This window comes from Gadus morhua, chromosome 22 (assembly GCF_902167405.1).
Source record: "Gadus morhua chromosome 22, gadMor3.0, whole genome shotgun sequence".
NCBI classification, from domain to species: Eukaryota; Metazoa; Chordata; class Actinopteri; order Gadiformes; family Gadidae; genus Gadus; species Gadus morhua.
This window is the reverse complement of record NC_044069.1, coordinates 3,849,924-3,868,957: the sequence shown is the minus strand read 5'-3', so window position 1 is coordinate 3,868,957 and position 19,034 is coordinate 3,849,924. Positions and strand designations below refer to the sequence as shown.

Here is a 19,034-nt window from a genome sequence, read left to right as displayed (position 1 = left end):
ATACAGAATAAATAAAAGGCTTTCTAAATAATCAAAATCATAAATGCTATTAATAAATGTTTTTGTGAATGTATATGTATCACATGACTTCTAATTTTTTAAGACTAAATATAAGAATTTCGTATTTTAATTTCTGTATTTTTTTTTATTCAATTTAATCCGAAGGATTAACCTATAACCTATAACCTTTAATAATAAACCTAACCTCTAAACAAAGTAGGTAAACCTAATTTAGCAATAAGTATATTACATTTTTATGTAATTTATTGACAGAATAACCAAAGTATATATGATCCAATTCCCCAAAGAACAGAGAAAACACAACAAAGAGCATTAAAGCTTAAGCAGCTCGATTGTGCTAGCCTATGTAGCATTGCAATTCTCTAGCAGAAAATTTAACGATTATTGTATTCAAACTTGACAGAATCTCACTTTCCCAAACCTTGATTCAGAATCTTTGAACATTATTTGAAACTTAAATATGACTTGACAATAACATAATTTAAAAGTTTATAAGATTAAGCAGTTAGAACCAAAACAAAATGGCCTTCATGGCGGGGTCATGTTGCCATGGTTTCCAAGGGTCAGTGAAAGATTGCAGGATTAATCCATCGATCAAAAATACAGAGATCTAATTGATTTAGACTTCTTACGGATTTGTTTTTTATCAAAATAAAGTATGAATGTTAATGTAATTAAGCAAATATAGCATCTTTAGTTAGCTAAAGTCCCCAAACTGATTGTGAGCATTATAATGCCACAACATCTCAGTGGACATTGGAGGAGGTTCATCAATCAGAAGTGGAGGTTTCTACAACCAGACCGCCAGTGTGTGAAGACAACCAATCAGATTCTAGGAAGAGGACAGGAAGTAGGAGCAGGTGGAGTTCAGGTCTCAGTCCTCCTGGAGAGTTTGATCCTCTCACCGTTCCTCTTCTTGTACAGAAGGACTCCAACAACAGCAGCAGCAGCAACGAGGAGGACAACAACGAACCCAATGATGATGGGGATGGTGAGGCCACTCTTGCCTTGAAGAATAATTAAAAAAATACAATCAGTTGTGTAATAATAGATGTTGGACAGAGACCCTCTCCCATCCATTCCTCCATCATTGAACCACATGTCTACGGTCAAGTGATGCTACACACACGACTAACACAACGTCAGTGTAAAGGCGGCTGCATGCTTCAGCGTTGGTGTTACGTTGTTGCGCAAAATTTACTCAAAGCAATTCATGCTCCCTTTTAGGTTGCGCGTGTTGCGCGTGTTGCCAAGCAATTTACCGCCAGAACAGTAGGTGGAGTAATATGTGGAGTAAAGTTTTTCGTTGAAGACGACCTCGAGAATGACGTCTTTGTCTGTGGGAGTCGTTGGTTTGTTTATGTGCCAAAGTTTGATGATCTCCTTTCGCGAGTCATCCGATATCTTCCCGACTCTCACCAAAACCGGCCCTTGTCAGGGAGCAGCTGGCAGATTATGTTTTGTCAGATGCTGGCGTGTTTCCCCACCAGTACAATGTGCTACGATTGGGTATGCGCACTGACCAATAAATATATATACATTGGTCACTTGGAAGCATGACTTTTGATTCATTAGTTATCGTTACACAAGTTAGCCTACCTAATTTGGTTTACGTCAAAATCATTAATTCATATCCATATAAAATGTTTACACAACAGCTACTGCCTTGACAGATGAATGAATTATTTAAGTGTAGGCCTATAGCCAAAGGCTTTAAGCTATAGCGCATAATGTCCACATAAATTATATGGTAGGCAGCATTATTAGAGAAAAGGGGTTTATTTATCAAATACAGAAAATAGTCCCACCATACACGCACACATTTTTCATTCACTACACACTCACGCTTTCAAATTTCATTCACTCAAAGAGGCTACTGAACTTATGTTTCACACAGAACATGAACACTTATGTTTCACATAGAACGTGAACACAAAACATTGCGTAATTAATTCAAATAGGCTAACACTAAAACAAATAAGGCCAGTAGGCCTAATAGAACGAATATCGGGTGACAAGATCATTAAAATGGCTCACAATCCCGCATCAGCTGTTTGATGTCGCGCATCAAAATAGCACTTTGCCCCTGTGGAAGGGTTCGCATAAAGGGTTCGCATAATTATGTGCCAGATCGTGTGGTAGGTGGCGGTATGAAAACAGGAAATGTGATACTCCAGACAGGAAGTAGTAACCAGACGAGCAGACCAATCACAGCCTTGCAGGCTGCGCGGCTCGCGTAAAAGCTTACGTAAAAAATGACGCAAGTCTAGAAAAATCGCCCGACGCACGCAAGACGTGAGAAGTCGCGCAAGGGGTGCGCAAGGGCGCGCAAGGGCCTCTTGCGCTTGCGCTTACGCTTACGTAACTGAGCATAAATCGGCCTTAACTATTCCTCTAGAATCTGTTCTGGAGCTCAGGGTCACTCAGGAACTGATCTGAGCCCAGCCCTATTCATATAACTCATTTACCCACAATCCACCCTGTTCTGCTGCAGTGAGCTACTCCTGAGAGCTGTGAGTTTACCCAGTAGCTTCAGCAGTGTCCAGGTACACTTGGCAGTGGTTGTGATGAGGTCAGGTGGAGGTGGTGAGACATGTGTTCCCCACCTCCATCCCCTCCAACACCAGTCTTACCCCCGTTGGTCCTGATGAGGGCGGGGTCCAGGGGGGTGGAGATGTCCTCGATGCCTTTCAGCTGGACCACACACTCGTACCTCCCCCAGTCCTCCTGTGGGATGGCCTTGAGGTTGAGGTCCACGCTGACCTGGAAGGTCCCGTCGTGGTTGGGGAGGTCCTCCCCGGGGTCCACCTGCTCATGGAGCTCCTGGCCGTCTCTCCTCCAGAACACCACCACCCTGTCAGGGAAGAAGCCTGTAGCATGGCACACCACTGGGGAGGAGGGGGTCCTCTGGAACAGAGACACCCGCGGACGCTCTGGAGAGAGAGAGGGGGGGGGGGGGGGGGGGAGGGGGAGAGTGAGAGAGAGAGGGGGGGGGGGGAGCGAGAGAGAGAGAGATTTTTTAACACTTTTTTTTAAATTACTTGTCATGTAATATATTCCATATTCTTCCATAAAGCACTGAGTTAGGACTTAGTTTATATATTGGGGTCAGAGTGAGAGGGGGGGGGGGAGAGGTAGGGGAGGGAAGAGGAAGGGGTAGGGGAAAGGGAGAGAAAGAGAGAGGGGCAGAGATAGAGAGGGGAGGGGGAGAGATAGTGATGGGGGGGAGAGAGATAATGGGGGACAGAGAGAGGAGGCAGAGAGAGAGGGGGGGAGGGAGAAAGGGAGAGGGGAGGGGGGAGGGAGGGAGAGAGGGGGGAGGGAGGGAGAGAGGGAACAGTGACTCAGAGACATGAGTCTGTCAACGCCCAGCACCAGGTCATGTGACTCTACCTGTTCTCTGCAGAGTGCTCTTCCCATAGGACAGGTACTTCTTCAGCCAATCAACACACTGCTTGGTGTGGTAGTGCTTCTGCTGTTCATTGTAACCTCTTTCCCCATCCCATCTCTGTTTGGTGCTGAAAGCCTGAGGTACTGGAGCGACCCAGGTCAGGGTCTTCAGGTCCAACGATATGAAGTCCTCTCCATCATAACCAAACTGGTCATAACCATCAGTAGAATCATCATCATCATCCCACGCACAACCATACATCTCCTGATATACGTGGGCACCTGAGAGAGAGAGAGAGAGAGAGAGAGAGAGAGAGAGAGAGAGAGAGAGAGAGAGAGAGAGAGAGAGAGAGAGAGAGAGAGGCATGAGTACTGCTACACTGAGTACTGCTACACTGAGTACTGCTACACTGAGTACTGCTACACTAAGTACTACTACACTAATAATACACTGTAGCAGTACTCTGTGTTCACCGTGTGAACACAGAGTACTGCTTTATCCTGGGGTCAAATGATCCTGTGGTCAAATGATGGATATCTCCTTGTGAGAGGTCAGACAGTAGATATAAACTTACCTCCTGTCTGGTTAAAGCGCTGCTTCAGAGTCTGAATGTTGGCTTTGAAGGTCTGCTGGGAACCCAGAGAGAGTTCATTGCTCCTCTCCAGGTAGTCGGGGTGATCTCTGGTGACCTGCTCCATCCAGTCCTGTTTGGGGACTGTTCTCTGGGTGTTGCTGTCAAAGTGAAGCATCTTAACTCCATCCACCATCCCAACAGCAACAAACTCTGGGAAGGTTGAGAGTCCAGACGACGCCGTGTAGAAATAATGCAGAGAGTGAAGCACTGTAGACAGACAGACAGACAGGTTAATATGGTACATAACTGTAGACAGACAGACAGGTTAATATGGTATATCACTGTAGACAGACAGACAGACAGGTTAATACGGTACATCACTGTAGACAGACAGACAGACAGACAGGTTAATACGGTACATCACTGTAGACAGACAGACAGACAGGTTAATACGGTACATCACTGTAGACAGACAGACAGACAGGTTAATACGGTACATCACTGTAGACAGACAGGTTAATACGGTACATCACTGTAGACAGACAGAGAGACAGGTTAATACGGTACATCACTGTAGACAGACAGGTTAATACGGTACATCACTGTAGACAGACAGACAGACAGGTTAATACGGTACATCACTGTAGACAGACAGGTTAATACGGTACATCACTGTAGACAGACAGACAGGTTAATACGGTAAATCACTGTAGACAGACAGACAGACAGACAGACAGACAGTTTAATACGGTACATCATTGTAGACAGACAGACGGACAGGTTAATACGGTACATCACTGTAGACAGACAGACTGGTTAAGACGGTACATCACTGTAGACAGACAGACAGACAGGTTAATACGGTACATCGCTATAGACATACAGACAGGTTACGACAGAGGGGTTAATACTGTTCATCCCTCTAGACAGAAAAGCCCATGGCCCCTCCCCCTGCTCTATGGCCCGCCCCCTTTCCCATGGCTCCGCCCCCTGGCCGTCCAGGTAATGTAGGAACCTTTAGGCCCCGTTCACACAAAGCCGATTTCATTGCGAAACCGCAAAGGTCTTGTACGGTTCGGCCTTCCGTACACACGAAGCCGGCAAATCCGCTGACCGAAACCGCAAACTTCTGAAACCACCCTCGGAGGTGGTTTCAAATCTACCCGGTGTCGTTTTGGATTCGTGTGTACGCCTGAAACCGACTGAAACCGCAAGCCATGACGTCATCGCCCCACCCCTCGACCTCCTAGCCAATGCTCTAAGCCCGCGGAGTCTCAGAAATCACATGCGAGCATGCGCATAAGGGCAGCCTTTATGCGCATGCTCGCCTCTTCTTCTTATTTCATTTCTTCTGGATTTGTGTACCAGAAGCAGCGCCCCTTATGGGCCTGGAATGTGTACTACAGCGTTTCTAGAGATCTACCCGGTTTCGCTTGGCTTCGTCTTTACAGAGATACTTAGAAACCGGATAGATCGAAACCGTAACGGTTTCGCCCGTTTCGGCTTTGTGTGAACGGGGCCTTAGTTTGATTTTATTGACATCCAAACATCTCACTGTAGCCTACAGCGCTGGCTGTCCAGACCGTCAACTACAACACAACCTGCTGCCTCTTAATCATTCCTGCTGACATGAATCATAAACTATTATTCAAATTAAACTAAAAACTATAAAACTATTACAATGTTTTTATAATTATAAGCATATTGGTGAATTTCTGTATTCGGTGACAGCATTTTAACTATCTTTATATTGCCATCATTGGAAAAATAATAATTAATAATAGAATAATATAATTATTATGTATTGATAGCAATGATAATAATTATATTATTGTGTGTCTGCGCGTGCGTGATGACTCTCCAAGAAAGTTGAACAGTAAATACCAGTAATAAGATATCTCTGAGCGATAATATAATAATTAGGATTAAAACCTTGGATTCCCTCCAAACTGAAGTTGAATGTTTGACTCTGATAATAGATTCAGATTCAGATTCAGATTCAGCTTTATTAGCCAGGTTTGCGAACAAACGAGGAATTTGACTTCGGTCCCTTTGCTCTCTATGTACAACACTCAACATTTAACCTATTGTTAATACATGAAAAAGAAAAAAACACAAAACAGAAAAGCGTACAAAAAAATAAATATAAATAAATATAAATATTCGGTTAAGTATACAGAATAACAATACAATAAATAATAATAATTATAATAATATAATGAAATAGAGGGTGGGGGCTAATTCTGAGCGTTCAACAGAGAGACTGCTTGTGGAAAGAAGCTGACTTTGTGTCGGCTGGTTATGGCAAACAGTGCCCTGTATCGCCTGCCCGAGGGAAGGAGGTTGAACATTTTCTGACCAGGATATGAGGGATCTGGGGCGGACAGATTAGATTCTACATTTATTAACGGTGTCACCTAACCAATCTTGGTTTCGTTTTCACACTTTTAACCAAAAATAAATGTTCTTATATTAGTTTAAATATTCACAGTAAAATATTATGATGTTGTGGATTAATTTAGTGAGGATAATCAAGTGTTTTTCAACCAAATTAGGGAATCTAAGCCCCTCAGGTATCACAAACAAACGTTTTGGAAAGAGAGTTTTAAAAGGAAAAACTTCACTCATTCTTACCTGAGGACACACCGTGACCAAAGACCAACAGCAGCAGCCCCGTTAGCGCCTTCATATCGATGTATTCAGAAGAACAGCTCGATGAGATTATCCACAGAGACGTGACTTCGACTCGAGCATCAGACGCACTGACCAGGATACCTGCGAACAAGAGACGGTTGGACAGGAAGGGGCCACTCTGGACCAATAGGAATTCAATACTACTGCGACGTCATTGGTCTCCAGGAGAACGGCAATATGCACTGTGGCACGCACACGGTTTGCATGCGTTACGTCGAAGGCAAACAAAATCTAAAATACAAGAAAAACACAAAAACCTACATTCAACCATTGGGGTACCCTCATATGACCCCTGACTCTCTGAGAAGGTATCTCCAATGCCAGGGCGCCCTGAATTTATGTCTATTAACAACTCCTCCACCGGGGTCAAGACAATTTGAGGGCCAGATCCAGTCTGCCGACTGTCGGCCTTTTCACGATTGACTTATATTATACATTTATACCAATAGGATGGTGGGAAAAGCTTACCTGTTTGTATTTTTTTAAAGAAATGTTTACTGATCCGCTGACCGCTTGGGAGCCATATTGCTTAAGAAGAAAAGGCTTATGTGGTAGGAACGTTAAGAATGCTTAACTGAGATATAAATAGATTCATGGCTCAAATATTAAGGATCATGTTTTTGACATAGGCTAACTAACGCATATACGCGGTCAGCGATCCGCTGGCAGGCTTTGGTTCTCTGGGTTGCAGAGGCTTTGGCGTTCCCTTTTCTTGTGATAATGTCCTTTTTTATCAGTGGGGTATTCCACGAACTGAGGTTTAACAATAAACTAAAGGTGAACCTGGAGTTCCATTTTATTGAAAATGGCCCGTTTCGCCATTTCGATCAGGGTTTCCATGATCCATACATCACGTCTTTATAGGTTTGGCGTGTACGCGCACAATCCTGTGTTAACCAACCCCGTGTTGATTGAACTAATAATGCATAACCCGTGCGGTGGAACCGACAGCTCTGGTTTAGATAGCACAGGGTCCGTCAACCTAGAGTTCAGTGTTAACTCTGTGTTTGTTAAACCTCCGTTCGTGGAATACCCCACTGATAAAAAAAGACATTATCAGAAGAAAATTACATTATCACGAGAAAAGGGAACGCTAAAGCCTCTGCAACCCGGAAAACCAAAGCCTGGCAGCCGATCGCTGACCGCGTAAATGCGTTAGTTATATGTCAAAAACATGATCCTTAATATGACGCGCACAACATCCCCTCTGTTCAACTAGAGAATCGGGAAAATGTATAACACTGTGTGTTAACAATTTTAAAAAGTAACTAGATTCAGTGCTTATTAAAAACCGCAAGCATTAACATATCATGAGAGTGAACGGAGATATCTACTTCTGGGCCCCTTGAATCGAGGGACCCGTCCACAGCCCGCTTAAACAGCTGCAATACCAGGCTTGGCCGCTGAGCACTGGTGGATTGCGGAAGTATGCACTGTTCCTCGGGGCTTGGTACTTCCCATGGTACTTCCTCCTTCATCAGCATACCACAAAATGGAGGCGCACTGCACTCTCTTAAAAGGGTGTGGCATATCGACAGTGTGTGTATGAGTATTCGAGTGTGTGTGTGTGTGTGTGTGTGTGTGTGTGTGTGTGTGTGTGTGTCCTTGTTTGTTTGTGTATGAGTGCTTGTGCGTGTGGGTGTGTGTATATGAGAGCATGTGTGTATGTGTTTGTTTGTTTGTGTATTAGTGCGTGTGTGTGACGTGTGTGTGTGTTTGTGTGTGTGTGTGTGTGTGTGTGCTTGCATTGCTATGTTGATTCAGCATTTTAATGAGCGAGGAGCACATGTCCATCGTTACAACTGCTCGAATCTGCTCCTGCAAGTCTCAGCTGTGGGTTTTTTTGCAGGTAGTTTTGCAACACGTCGAGGTGGTAAATGTGTAGCAAAAGGGGTCAAAGGAAGGCCCATTTGGGCAGGCTATAAATAGTAGATTTTTGTCTCTAAACTGCTGGTTTATTTTCTGCTCACTTCCAGATGGTGGTATCCTGCCCCTGCGACGATCACCAGGCTACTTTCAGCTGTCTATTGGTGCGTTTCCACTGCAGGGTGCGGAACGGATCGGATCGCAAAGGTGCGGATCGGGTCGCGTTTCCACCGCAAAAAGTGGGCGTGACCCGGACTTTGCCGTACCCGTTCTGGCCTCGTTCTCGGGACTCCTCCGTTGGGGTACCGAAAACGAGACGAGACGCCTGAAAGGGTCCCGGGAAATTCTAGCTACACACCCCCTCCGTTGATTGGTCGACAGAATCATCACTTCCGGGTGACGCGGGGATAAAAACAAACAAACAGTAGCCTCGAGGTATTATTCTTTACAATTAACATGTCGCGTAAAACGCTTGATTGGGCGAACAAGGAGGTGGAGACGTTCGTCTGCATTCTTGGGGAGGAAGACGTTGTTTACGATGTTTACGTAGCTGCCGCGGCGATCGACATCCGGCCTACCACAAAGGGTACTGTCGGCAGTGGAAACGCGACTTCGGAACAGAGCTGAGCTATACCGCCCCCTCCCTACCGCACCTTTGCGATCCGATCCGTTCCGCACCCTGCAGTGGAAACGCGGCATATGGCGCGGCACATATGACATGTCTCATAGGTCCCATGAGCTCTACCGGAAGAGGCGTGACTTCGCCACTCTTTATGAAATTTCCCTGCAGTGGAAACGCGGCATATGGCGCGGCACATATGACATGTCTCATAGGTCCCATGAGCTCTACCGGAAGAGGCGTGACTTCGCCACTCTTTATGAAATTTACTTTGTCTACTTTTTAGACAACCTCTAGCCACACGCATAATATTTTGTGATGCTTCACGTCTGGGAGAAAGTTTATTTTTTTTTCAACGCAAGCTGCATCCAAAAAATCTAACATCAAACCATCACATCACACCACCATCACTAAGTTACCCCTTTCACTTGCTCCCCTCTAACTATAGGGGTTCTGTGGAGTGCCTTACTGATGACTTCCACAATGCCTTGCCGGCCGCCATAGATTCTGTTGCTCCGCTTGTAATTAAAAAGCGATCAATGAAAAAAACAGCTCCCTCGTTTAATGTAGAAACTCGCACCCTGAAGCAAGGATGCGGAATCCTTGAATGCAAATGGCGCTCGACTAACCTTGAGGTATTTCTCACCTATAAGTTCTGCTCACCTAAAAGGGTGCGCTGCCTACCGCCAGGAACGCCTACTCCTCCAGTATCATCAACTTGAATAAAAACAATCCCAAGGTTATATTTTCGACACGGTGAAGAGTCGCACTCAAAACAGTGGGCTCCTCTCTCTTAGCAGGTCAATTCATGGATTTCTTTGAAAACAAGATTACATTGATGAGAGAGAAAATGCTACTTGCCGTGCTTCTTGTCCTCCGCATCTTGCGGGGCAAGATGGGGTCATGCCCCGTAGGGGAACTCTGAGCCAACTCTCCTGGAGTTCAAGACAATCACTCTGGTTGATGCTCTGAGATCGCAAACAAAACCAAAATAAATAGTATTCCAACCAATCACCGACACGGGGTGTGTGTGGGATTTTTCACTGCATGATAATTTTTACCGGATGCACGAAACACGGGAGGGAGGGGCGAGCTGGCTCTGGTTGTTTGGGATCTCGCTTCAAATACCAACAGAAGTGACGTCCCCCAACATCGCTGATACGACCTTCAAGGAACTTCTTCCAACTGTGGGGCCTGCAATCCTGTCGCTTATGAATCTCTCGCTTTCTACGGGAATGGTTCCCTCTAGTTTCAAGGCTGCGGTGATATGGCGGCTACTCAAAACCGCTTGATTCTTACCTCACAGAACACAATTTGTGCTCTATGAGTGTTCAGATTCGAAGCACTACAGACAACGCTTTGGTGTCCCAAAAGGGTCGGTGCTTGATCTATTGGTTTTTGCAATCTACATGCTTCCCTTGGGCGATGTTATCTGCAGCTTTGGAATTAGCTTCCATTGCTATGCGGATGACTCCCAACTCTTTATTCCTGTAGAATCAGGGGACTCAGCCCAGATGCAGAAGGTTGAGTCCTGTCTGGCTGCAGTGAAGAGTTGGATGTCACAGAACTTCCTGCAGCTTAATATTGGGTAGACAGAGCTGATAATTATCGGCCCAAAACGGGTTCAGAGAATATTTGAGACAGTCTCACTATGTTCTGGATGGCTTGGCCATCCCGCAGAGTGCACGTGTTAGAAATCTTGGTGTCATGTTTGACCCTCTGCAATGCTTTAGACAACATGTTAGAAGTATAACTAGAATTGCATTATCCCATCTGCGAAACATTGCAAAAATCTGAGCATTGTTATCTGCAGCAGATGCAGAGACACTGATTCACGCATTTATATAATCAAGACTGTATTATTGTAATTCCTTGTTCTTGGGTCTACCTAACTCTACCAGGAGAAGTCTACAGCTACCAATAACTTCCGGATCAGATTTTAAATGTATGGGTATGTGCTGTAACTTGCTGTAATTTCAATGAACAGCAACACAATATATCAACCTCCACATTGAAAAATACAATCCTTCAGGGATTCCAACCAACAGAAGAGCAGACAGACCTCCAAAGCTTTACCTATTGTTTACTATTGGAATCAAACTTCTACGCTCTTTTATTGTTTTTATTATACTCAGAACAGACCGAGCTGACTCATGTAATGCAGAAACAAAAACGCTACGCTAAAAAATAAATATCTGCTTTTTCATTCTGTTATCATACTTGCCACTTACCATACACAAAATGTTCGGTCAAGTAACTTATCAAAGAGTATGTTCTTGCAGCGTTCACCACCTCAACATTAACCCCCTTTAATTTAGAACATCTTAACTTTAGACTTTAAAAACGATGGTTTTTGCAGCTAAACAAAACTCAAAATGAAAGGTACACTTTCAAACTATTATATTATTAAACTACTATCCATGTATATAGACACACTATACACTAATTTGTGCTCTATGAGTGTTCAGAATCGAAGCACTACAGACAACGCTTTGGTGTCCCAAAAGGGTCGGTGCTTGATCAATTGGTTTTTGCAATCTACATGCTTCCCTTGGGCGATGTTATCTGCAGCTTTGGAATTAGCTTCCATTGCTATGCGGATGACTCCCAACACTTTATTCCTGTAGAATCAGGGGACTCAGCCCAGATGCAGAAGGTTGAGTCCTGTCTGGCTGCAGTGAAGAGTTGGATGTCACAGAACTTCCTGCAGCTTAATATTGGGTAGACAGAGCTGATAATTATCGGCCCAAAACGGGTTCAGAGAATATTTGAGACAGTCTCACTATGTTCTGGACGGCTTGGCCATCCCGCAGAGTGCACGTGTTAGAAATCTTGGTGTCATGTTTGACCCTCTGCAATGCTTTAGACAACATGTTAGAAGTATAACTAGAATTGCATTATCCCATCTGCGAAACATTGCAAAAATCTGAGCATTGTTATTTGCAGCAGATGCAGAGACACTGATTCACGCATTTATATAATCAAGACTGTATTATTGTAATTCCTTGTTCTTGGGTCTACCTAACTCTACCAGGAGAAGTCTACAGCTACCAATAACTTCCGGATCAGATTTTAAATGTATGGGTATGTGCTGTAACTTGCTGTAATTTCAATGAACAGCAACACAATATATCAACCTCCACATTGAAAAATACAATCCTTCAGGGATTCCAACCAACAGAAGAGCAGACAGACCTCCAAAGCTTTACCTATTGTTTACTATTGGAATCAAACTTCTACGCTCTTTTATTGTTTTTATTATACTCAGAACAGACCAAGCTGACTCATGTAATGCAGAAACAAAAACGCTACGCTAAAAAATAAATATCTGCTTTTTCATTCTGTTATCATACTTGCCACTTACCATACACAAAATGTTCGGTCAAGTAACTTATCAAAGAGTATGTTCTTGCAGCGTTCACCACCTCAACATTAACCCCCTTTAATTTAGAACATCTTAACTTTAGACTTTAAAAACGATGGTTTTTGCAGCTAAACAAAACTCAAAATGAAAGGTACACTTTCAAACTATTATATTATTAAACTACTATCCATGTATATAGACACACTATACACTAATTTGTGCTCTATGAGTGTTCAGAATCGAAGCACTACAGACAACGCTTTGGTGTCCCAAAAGGGTCGGTGCTTGATCAATTGGTTTTTGCAATCTACATGCTTCCCTTGGGCGATGTTATCTGCAGCTTTGGAATTAGCTTCCATTGCTATGCGGATGACTCCCAACACTTTATTCCTGTAGAATCAGGGGACTCAGCCCAGATGCAGAAGGTTGAGTCCTGTCTGGCTGCAGTGAAGAGTTGGATGTCACAGAACTTCCTGCAGCTTAATATTGGGTAGACAGAGCTGATAATTATCGGCCCAAAACGGGTTCAGAGAATATTTGAGACAGTCTCACTATGTTCTGGATGGCTTGGCCATCCCGCAGAGTGCACGTGTTAGAAATCTTGGTGTCATGTTTGACCCTCTGCAATGCTTTAGACAACATGTTAGAAGTATAACTAGAATTGCATTTTCCCAGCTGCGAAACATTGCAAAAATCTGAGCATTGTTATCTGCAGCAGATGCAGAGACACTGATTCACGCATTTATATAATCAAGACTGTATTATTGTAATTCCTTGTTCTTGGGTCTACCTAACTCTACCAGGAGAAGTCTACAGCTACCAATAACTTCCGGATCAGATTTTAAATGTATGGGTATGTGCTGTAACTTGCTGTAATTTCAATGAACAGCAACACAATATATCAACCTCCACATTGAAAAATACAATCCTTCAGGGATTCCAACCAACAGAAGAGCAGACAGACCTCCAAAGCTTTACCTATTGTTTACTATTGGAATCAAACTTCTACGCTCTTTTATTGTTTTTATTATACTCAGAACAGACCAAGCTGACTCATGTAATGCAGAAACAAAAACGCTACGCTAAAAAATAAATATCTGCTTTTTCATTCTGTTATCATACTTGCCACTTACCATACACAAAATGTTCGGTCAAGTAACTTATCAAAGAGTATGTTCTTGCAGCGTTCACCACCTCAACATTAACCCCCTTTAATTTAGAACATCTTAACTTTAGACTTTAAAAACGATGGTTTTTGCAGCTAAACAAAACTCAAAATGAAAGGTACACTTTCAAACTATTATATTATTAAACTACTATCCATGTATATAGACACACTATACACTAAACCATCACCATAAACAAGTAGGCCTGTGTCCTGGTAAAATGACCAGGCGATCAAATAGCTCTTGTAGTTACATTTAATAGCTGCGACATACTCTTTTCTGTCCCCCTACTTCAAAAAAGCATGCAGATTGAAGGTTTTGTCTCATTCATGCCTCAAAATAAATCCCCACGCCACGCCGCTGGTCACATCTATAAAAATCCCGCCTGGCGGTCTTGATTGGCTCTACCATTCGATCTGGTCCCCAAATCCCGCCCAACGGGAGCGATCCCAGATGGATGAGCGGAGAGGTGGATCGAAGTTGATCTGGCGAGAGTCAGGTTACATGATAGACCCCTGATTGTCGTAGGCCCTAGGCCTAGGGCTTCAGCCCAGGTAAGCCCGTGCATTAAGGCGGCCTTGCCTGCGTTGTGTCGAACTCAGACGATGGGGGACTGCATGGCGTTGGCACTGGACATTTATTGTTTCTGTCAAGTGTTTAAGACAAAAAAAAAAAACAGTTGATCATCCGCCATCAACAAACACCGCTCTCGGTGAGATCCAAAATAATCTCACAATAATTAAACAGAATTACAAAATACACTTTTGTAATAACAATAAGTTCTTTGCAACCACCATACCTGTCAAGTGATTAAAGGCCCACTATGCAACTTTTTTAGCCAAAATTACATTAAGTATGCAGGTTGAGAGTTATGCTGATGGTTCTGCATCCATTTCTGGGTTGATTGGTGGGTGTGTCATTTACCCATGTCGCCTCTCCAGTGAAAAAGCGCATATGCAACTTGATCTGTTCGGACCGACACAATCCGGATGTGACGCAGCGGAAGTATCCTCGAAATGTAGTCAGATTGTAGTTTCGAAAATGCTTTACGGCACAGACACACACCCAAACATGGCACCGGCTAGATATAAACAGCCAGTTGCGAGGCAATTGTTGTCCGAGGTAGGAAACCCAAACGCCGCCGTGTTTGGGTGCATGATAGAGTTTAGATCGGGTTAGATTAAATAATCTCGGATATAAATAACGATCTCATCTCATCGTCATCCGTTTATCCGGGGTCGGGTCGCGGGGGGAGCAGCTCAAGCAGGGGGCTCCAGACTTCCCTTTCCCGGGCCACATTGACCAGCTCTGACGGGGGGATCCCGAGGCGTTCCCAGGCCAGTGTTGAGATATAATCTCTCCACCTAGTCCTGGGTCTTCCCCTAGGTCTCCTCCCCAATGGACGTGCCTGAAACACCTCCAAAGGGAGGCGCCCAGTAGGCATCCTTGCCAGATGCCCGAACCACCTCAGCTGACTCCTTTCTAAGTAAAGGAGCAGCGGCTCTAATCCGAGTTCCTCACGGATTACTGAGCTTCTCACCCTATCCCGAGACGCCAGCCACCCTTCTGAGAAAACTCATCTCGGCCGCTTTTACCCGCGATCTCGTCCTTTCGGTCATCACCCAACCCTCATGACCATAGGTGAGGATAGGAACGAAGATCGACCGGTAGATCGAGAGCTTTGCCTTGCGGCTCAGCTCTCTTTTCGTAACAACGGTGCGGTAAAGCGAACGCAATACCGCCCCCGCTGCTCTGATTCTCCGGCCAATCTCACGCTCCATAGTACCCTCACTCGCGAACAAGACCCCGAGGTACTTGAACTCCTTCACTTGGGCTAAGGACTCATAAATAACGATAATCGGGTTAAATAACTTCACATGGTGTGTCTGGTGTGTTTCCAGCATTCGTAGTGTTGATCAGCAGATATATAGTCCGCCAAGACGTTGAGGTTGCTTAGCAGCCAGAGACTCTGTCCATGCAAGTGAACGGAGCGTTCACTCTTCGTCATAACTATCAAACCAAACATCCTTCACATTCACCAAGCGAACATTCTGAAAGTAAAATGCACATTTCTCGCTAAAAATGTTTCCATAAACGCATTTAATGGCGTAACTATGTTACTATTTCCACCCAGAAAAAAGAAAGATGTCGGCCGTATGCTTCTGTGCAAGGGTCACTACTATGGTCACTACAGTAACGAATTGCTTTACGGCACAGACCCACAAACACGGAACCGGCTCGATATAAACACAAGTAACTAATGGATTGTTATATTCATCATAGATCAGCCGACTAAAAAGAGACAGAGAAACCCAATGTCGGAGGAACAGAAGAAGAGAAAAGGGAGACAGACCGACAGAGAGGCCAGACACGAGTAAACGTTGGGCAAGCTTTTCAGGAATTGCGTGAACTGAAAGAAAAAGACTGCAAATCAGACGCCGACTCGGCCGTGTTGCTTTTGAAATTGAAAGTACCCTTGGGTGAACTTTGTCTGCGTAATATTCTTGATTCTGATAGTCTCTGTACACATGTGTTTGCTCAACCATTTTTTTGAGCCCTGTAAAAATTGTTTTCTCGACCGTTTTGTTGTGAGCCCTGTTTGTTTCTAGCTTGCTTGGTTGCAACCATATAAACACCTTTGTTTCCATGGGTGTTTTGCTGTTCGTCTGTCTCGTCCCCCAGATACAGACTGAATCCCCGAATCCAGGTTCTTGTTTATTTCGATTATTATGTTGGCCAAACCTCTTACACTGATTGTTCTGTTCAACCTAAGATAAAATAATTATAACCTAGGGTATAAATTCTCCCCGTCAACTATAAAAAATGATGGATTTATGTTTATTGCAATGCAAAGACACCATTTAAAAAATGTATAACCTTGCCTACACTTTATGAACATCTATTTCGGACATGGCTCCGCGCATTCGCCGGCTTCTTTGAAAACAAATGCACATGGCTCGCGTAGAAGAGCATGGGGAAGGGACGTCAACGAGTTGTTACGACAGTGTTGTGAAATATCTACTACGAAGCTTTAGGGGGCGCTGTGTAGAGAACTGTGCGTGCCAAAACCAAGAAAACAGCGAAGACATGCCCGAAGTTGCATAGTGGGCCTTTAAGACAAAAAGAAAACAGAAGGTCATCCGCCATCAACAAACGCATAACACAAAGGAAATGTACATGGAATTGAACGGCGCAGTGCAGGGCGCAACATGGCGAACGCTAGCGCACATGCAGTTAGAAAGCAAGCATGTTAACCTGCTCACTAAAACAAAGTAATTTAAAAAAATACACAAAATAATATGACGCGGTCCAACTGCTAAAAAGCCACACTAACACAATACCTGTCTAAACACTTAAAATGCACAACATTGTAAACATTCATCTTCCACTACACAAAGTACGAACTGCTCTTGGTCAAATCAGCAGATGAGCAGTTCTAACTGGAGAGAAAGTGAAAACCCCGAGCTGCTTTTCATGTTAGAGAAGGTGCAGTCGCATTATAGGACGTTGAAAGATGGTGCGATCTACGAGAGAGACTCAGAGAAACTGTCCTTACAAGGCTTTTGTCGGGAAAGAAAGATTTTTTTTTGCGTGTTCAGCAAAATAAAGAATATGTTGGTGTTTTTGCACTTGTGTATAGTTAATCGTGTTTGTAGCCTACACTCAGATATGAACTAATTCTTGCATGCGGGTGTATTCATTCATAAAAATTTTTCTAACTGAACTTCTAAAGAGGTCTAGACTCCGTGCGCAGCCCCGCCTCCTCCAGTGAACCAAAAAAGCACATGCCGTGACGAACGGGGGATTTTTGATCAAAAACTCAACTTCCCTATCGCACCAACGTGAACCCACTCGTGAACCGCTTGCCGTCATGTTTATTGTTCAATGGGAAAGAAGGGTCACATGTGCCGTGTTCCAATACCCTGTACTGTCCGCACTTACTAGCCAAAATTTGAGTACACAGTACGTTCCAATTCAGATCCGGCGAAAAGAAGTATACTTCAAGGACCCGGATGCCGTACTCAAAACGGGCTAATCGTGAAGTGTGGATCGAAGGACACTCCCCGTACTCAACGACAGCTATCTTAGCTACGTAGCGGAAGAGGCGGAGCCAGGCTGAGCCAAAGTCGGCGCATTTATAGCCTGCATTAATAGAGTCATTTTGTAGTTTTTATAGCTTTTTATAGCTGCTAGGCGTAAAGAGTTCACCGTTCAAAGCGGGATGTTTATTGCGGGGGAGGAGCCATGGCGGCAGTCGTGATCGTCATTTCCGGTAAGTGCACCACAGAGTACTCGATTTGGAACAGCACTCACATCTAAAAAATGAGCGTACTCAAGTGAGTACGGATAGTGCAGGTAGTGTACTTCCTTTAAGTATACTCATGGAAGTACGGGTATTGGAACACGGCAATGGAGTAAAACGTCATCCAGCTCTGGTTGCGTAGCCGTGCGTGTGCGCATGTCGGCCAATTAGCATCTGTACCGTGACCCGAGCACACCTCTCCGAAGTGTGCTCGGGTCACGGATTTGAACTGTACTTGAGTACGGTCGGCATGCTCACACTAGCCAAACGATCTAGACTTGAGCACGGTACAGGTGTGAAGCGGACTTGGGCACGTTGATTTAGGGCTAGTGTGAGTGCGCCCTACAAATACAGCGATCTATTGATTTACAATTCTTACAGGTTAATGGTTGATATCAAAATAAATTTAAGTATGAATGTTATTTAATTTAGCAAATATAGCATCTTTAGTTAGCTGAAGTCCCAAGCCTGTTGGTAAGGATTATAAGTGAACTGCGATCCACTCCATCCTGGTTAAGGAAGCCTCTTCATGATTTAACTTTGAACCTAAACAGCAAGGAAGCACGAGTCAGCATTAAACATTGAACACATTATCACTGTGATGATGTACTGTTAATATATGACTGCTAATGTTAATCTATTAGTGTAGTGAAGTACTGTTAAAATATTACTGCGATGAAGTTCTGTTAAAATAGTTAATTACTATTGATGCGATAAAGTAGGCTGGAAATAAATATAACTGTAAACATATGACTCTGAATGAGTATTGTAAAGTGGTAAAGTACTGACTGTGGTCAGAGGTTGGGCCTCAGGAGCCGGATTCTGCCCCTCAGTGTTCTCAGAGCTGGTGTCAGAACCTGGGAAGTATCAGAATGGGAGGAGGTGAAGTCATGAGCTAGATGTATCTCTATAGAGCTGTATAGTCCAGTGAGCTAGATGTATCTAGATCTATAGAGATGTATAGTCCAGTGAGCTAGATGTATCTAGATCTATAGAGCTGTATAGTCCAGTGAGCTAGATGTATCTAGATCTATAG

The 19,034-nt window shown here is 43.9% G+C and overlaps 2 protein-coding genes across 9 annotated transcripts in view; both read right to left on the bottom strand.

Annotated features, from left to right (window-relative positions):
* Positions 1-6,824, bottom strand: part of LOC115535447 (H-2 class I histocompatibility antigen, Q9 alpha chain) — a 31,953-nt gene extending 25,129 nt beyond the window's left edge. For 3 of the 6 annotated variants that reach the window (XM_030346664.1, XM_030346663.1, XM_030346668.1), the window contains exons 1-2: positions 6,621-6,824; positions 3,987-4,253 (exon numbers count right to left, since the gene is read on the bottom strand). In XM_030346664.1, the coding sequence (XP_030202524.1) occupies positions 3,987-4,253; positions 6,621-6,675 (322 nt within the window). In that variant the 5' untranslated portion in view covers positions 6,676-6,824. Of the gene's footprint in view, positions 1-926; positions 1,029-2,627; positions 2,955-3,414; positions 3,694-3,986; positions 4,254-6,620 lie in introns of all 6 variants that reach the window. The other 3 variants (XM_030346661.1, XM_030346665.1, XM_030346666.1) reach the window with 3 other exon arrangements.
* A 6,715-nt stretch (positions 6,825-13,539) lies between these two features.
* LOC115535458 (major histocompatibility complex class I-related gene protein-like) overlaps positions 13,540-19,034 on the bottom strand; it is an 11,577-nt gene continuing 6,082 nt past the window's right edge. For 2 of the 3 annotated variants that reach the window (XM_030346705.1, XM_030346703.1), the window contains exons 6-7: positions 18,788-18,855; positions 17,556-18,544 (exon numbers count right to left, since the gene is read on the bottom strand). In XM_030346705.1, the coding sequence (XP_030202565.1) occupies positions 18,533-18,544; positions 18,788-18,855 (80 nt within the window). In that variant the 3' untranslated portion in view covers positions 17,556-18,532. Of the gene's footprint in view, positions 14,342-17,555; positions 18,545-18,787; positions 18,856-19,034 lie in introns of those variants that run through there. The other variant, XM_030346704.1, reaches the window with a different exon arrangement.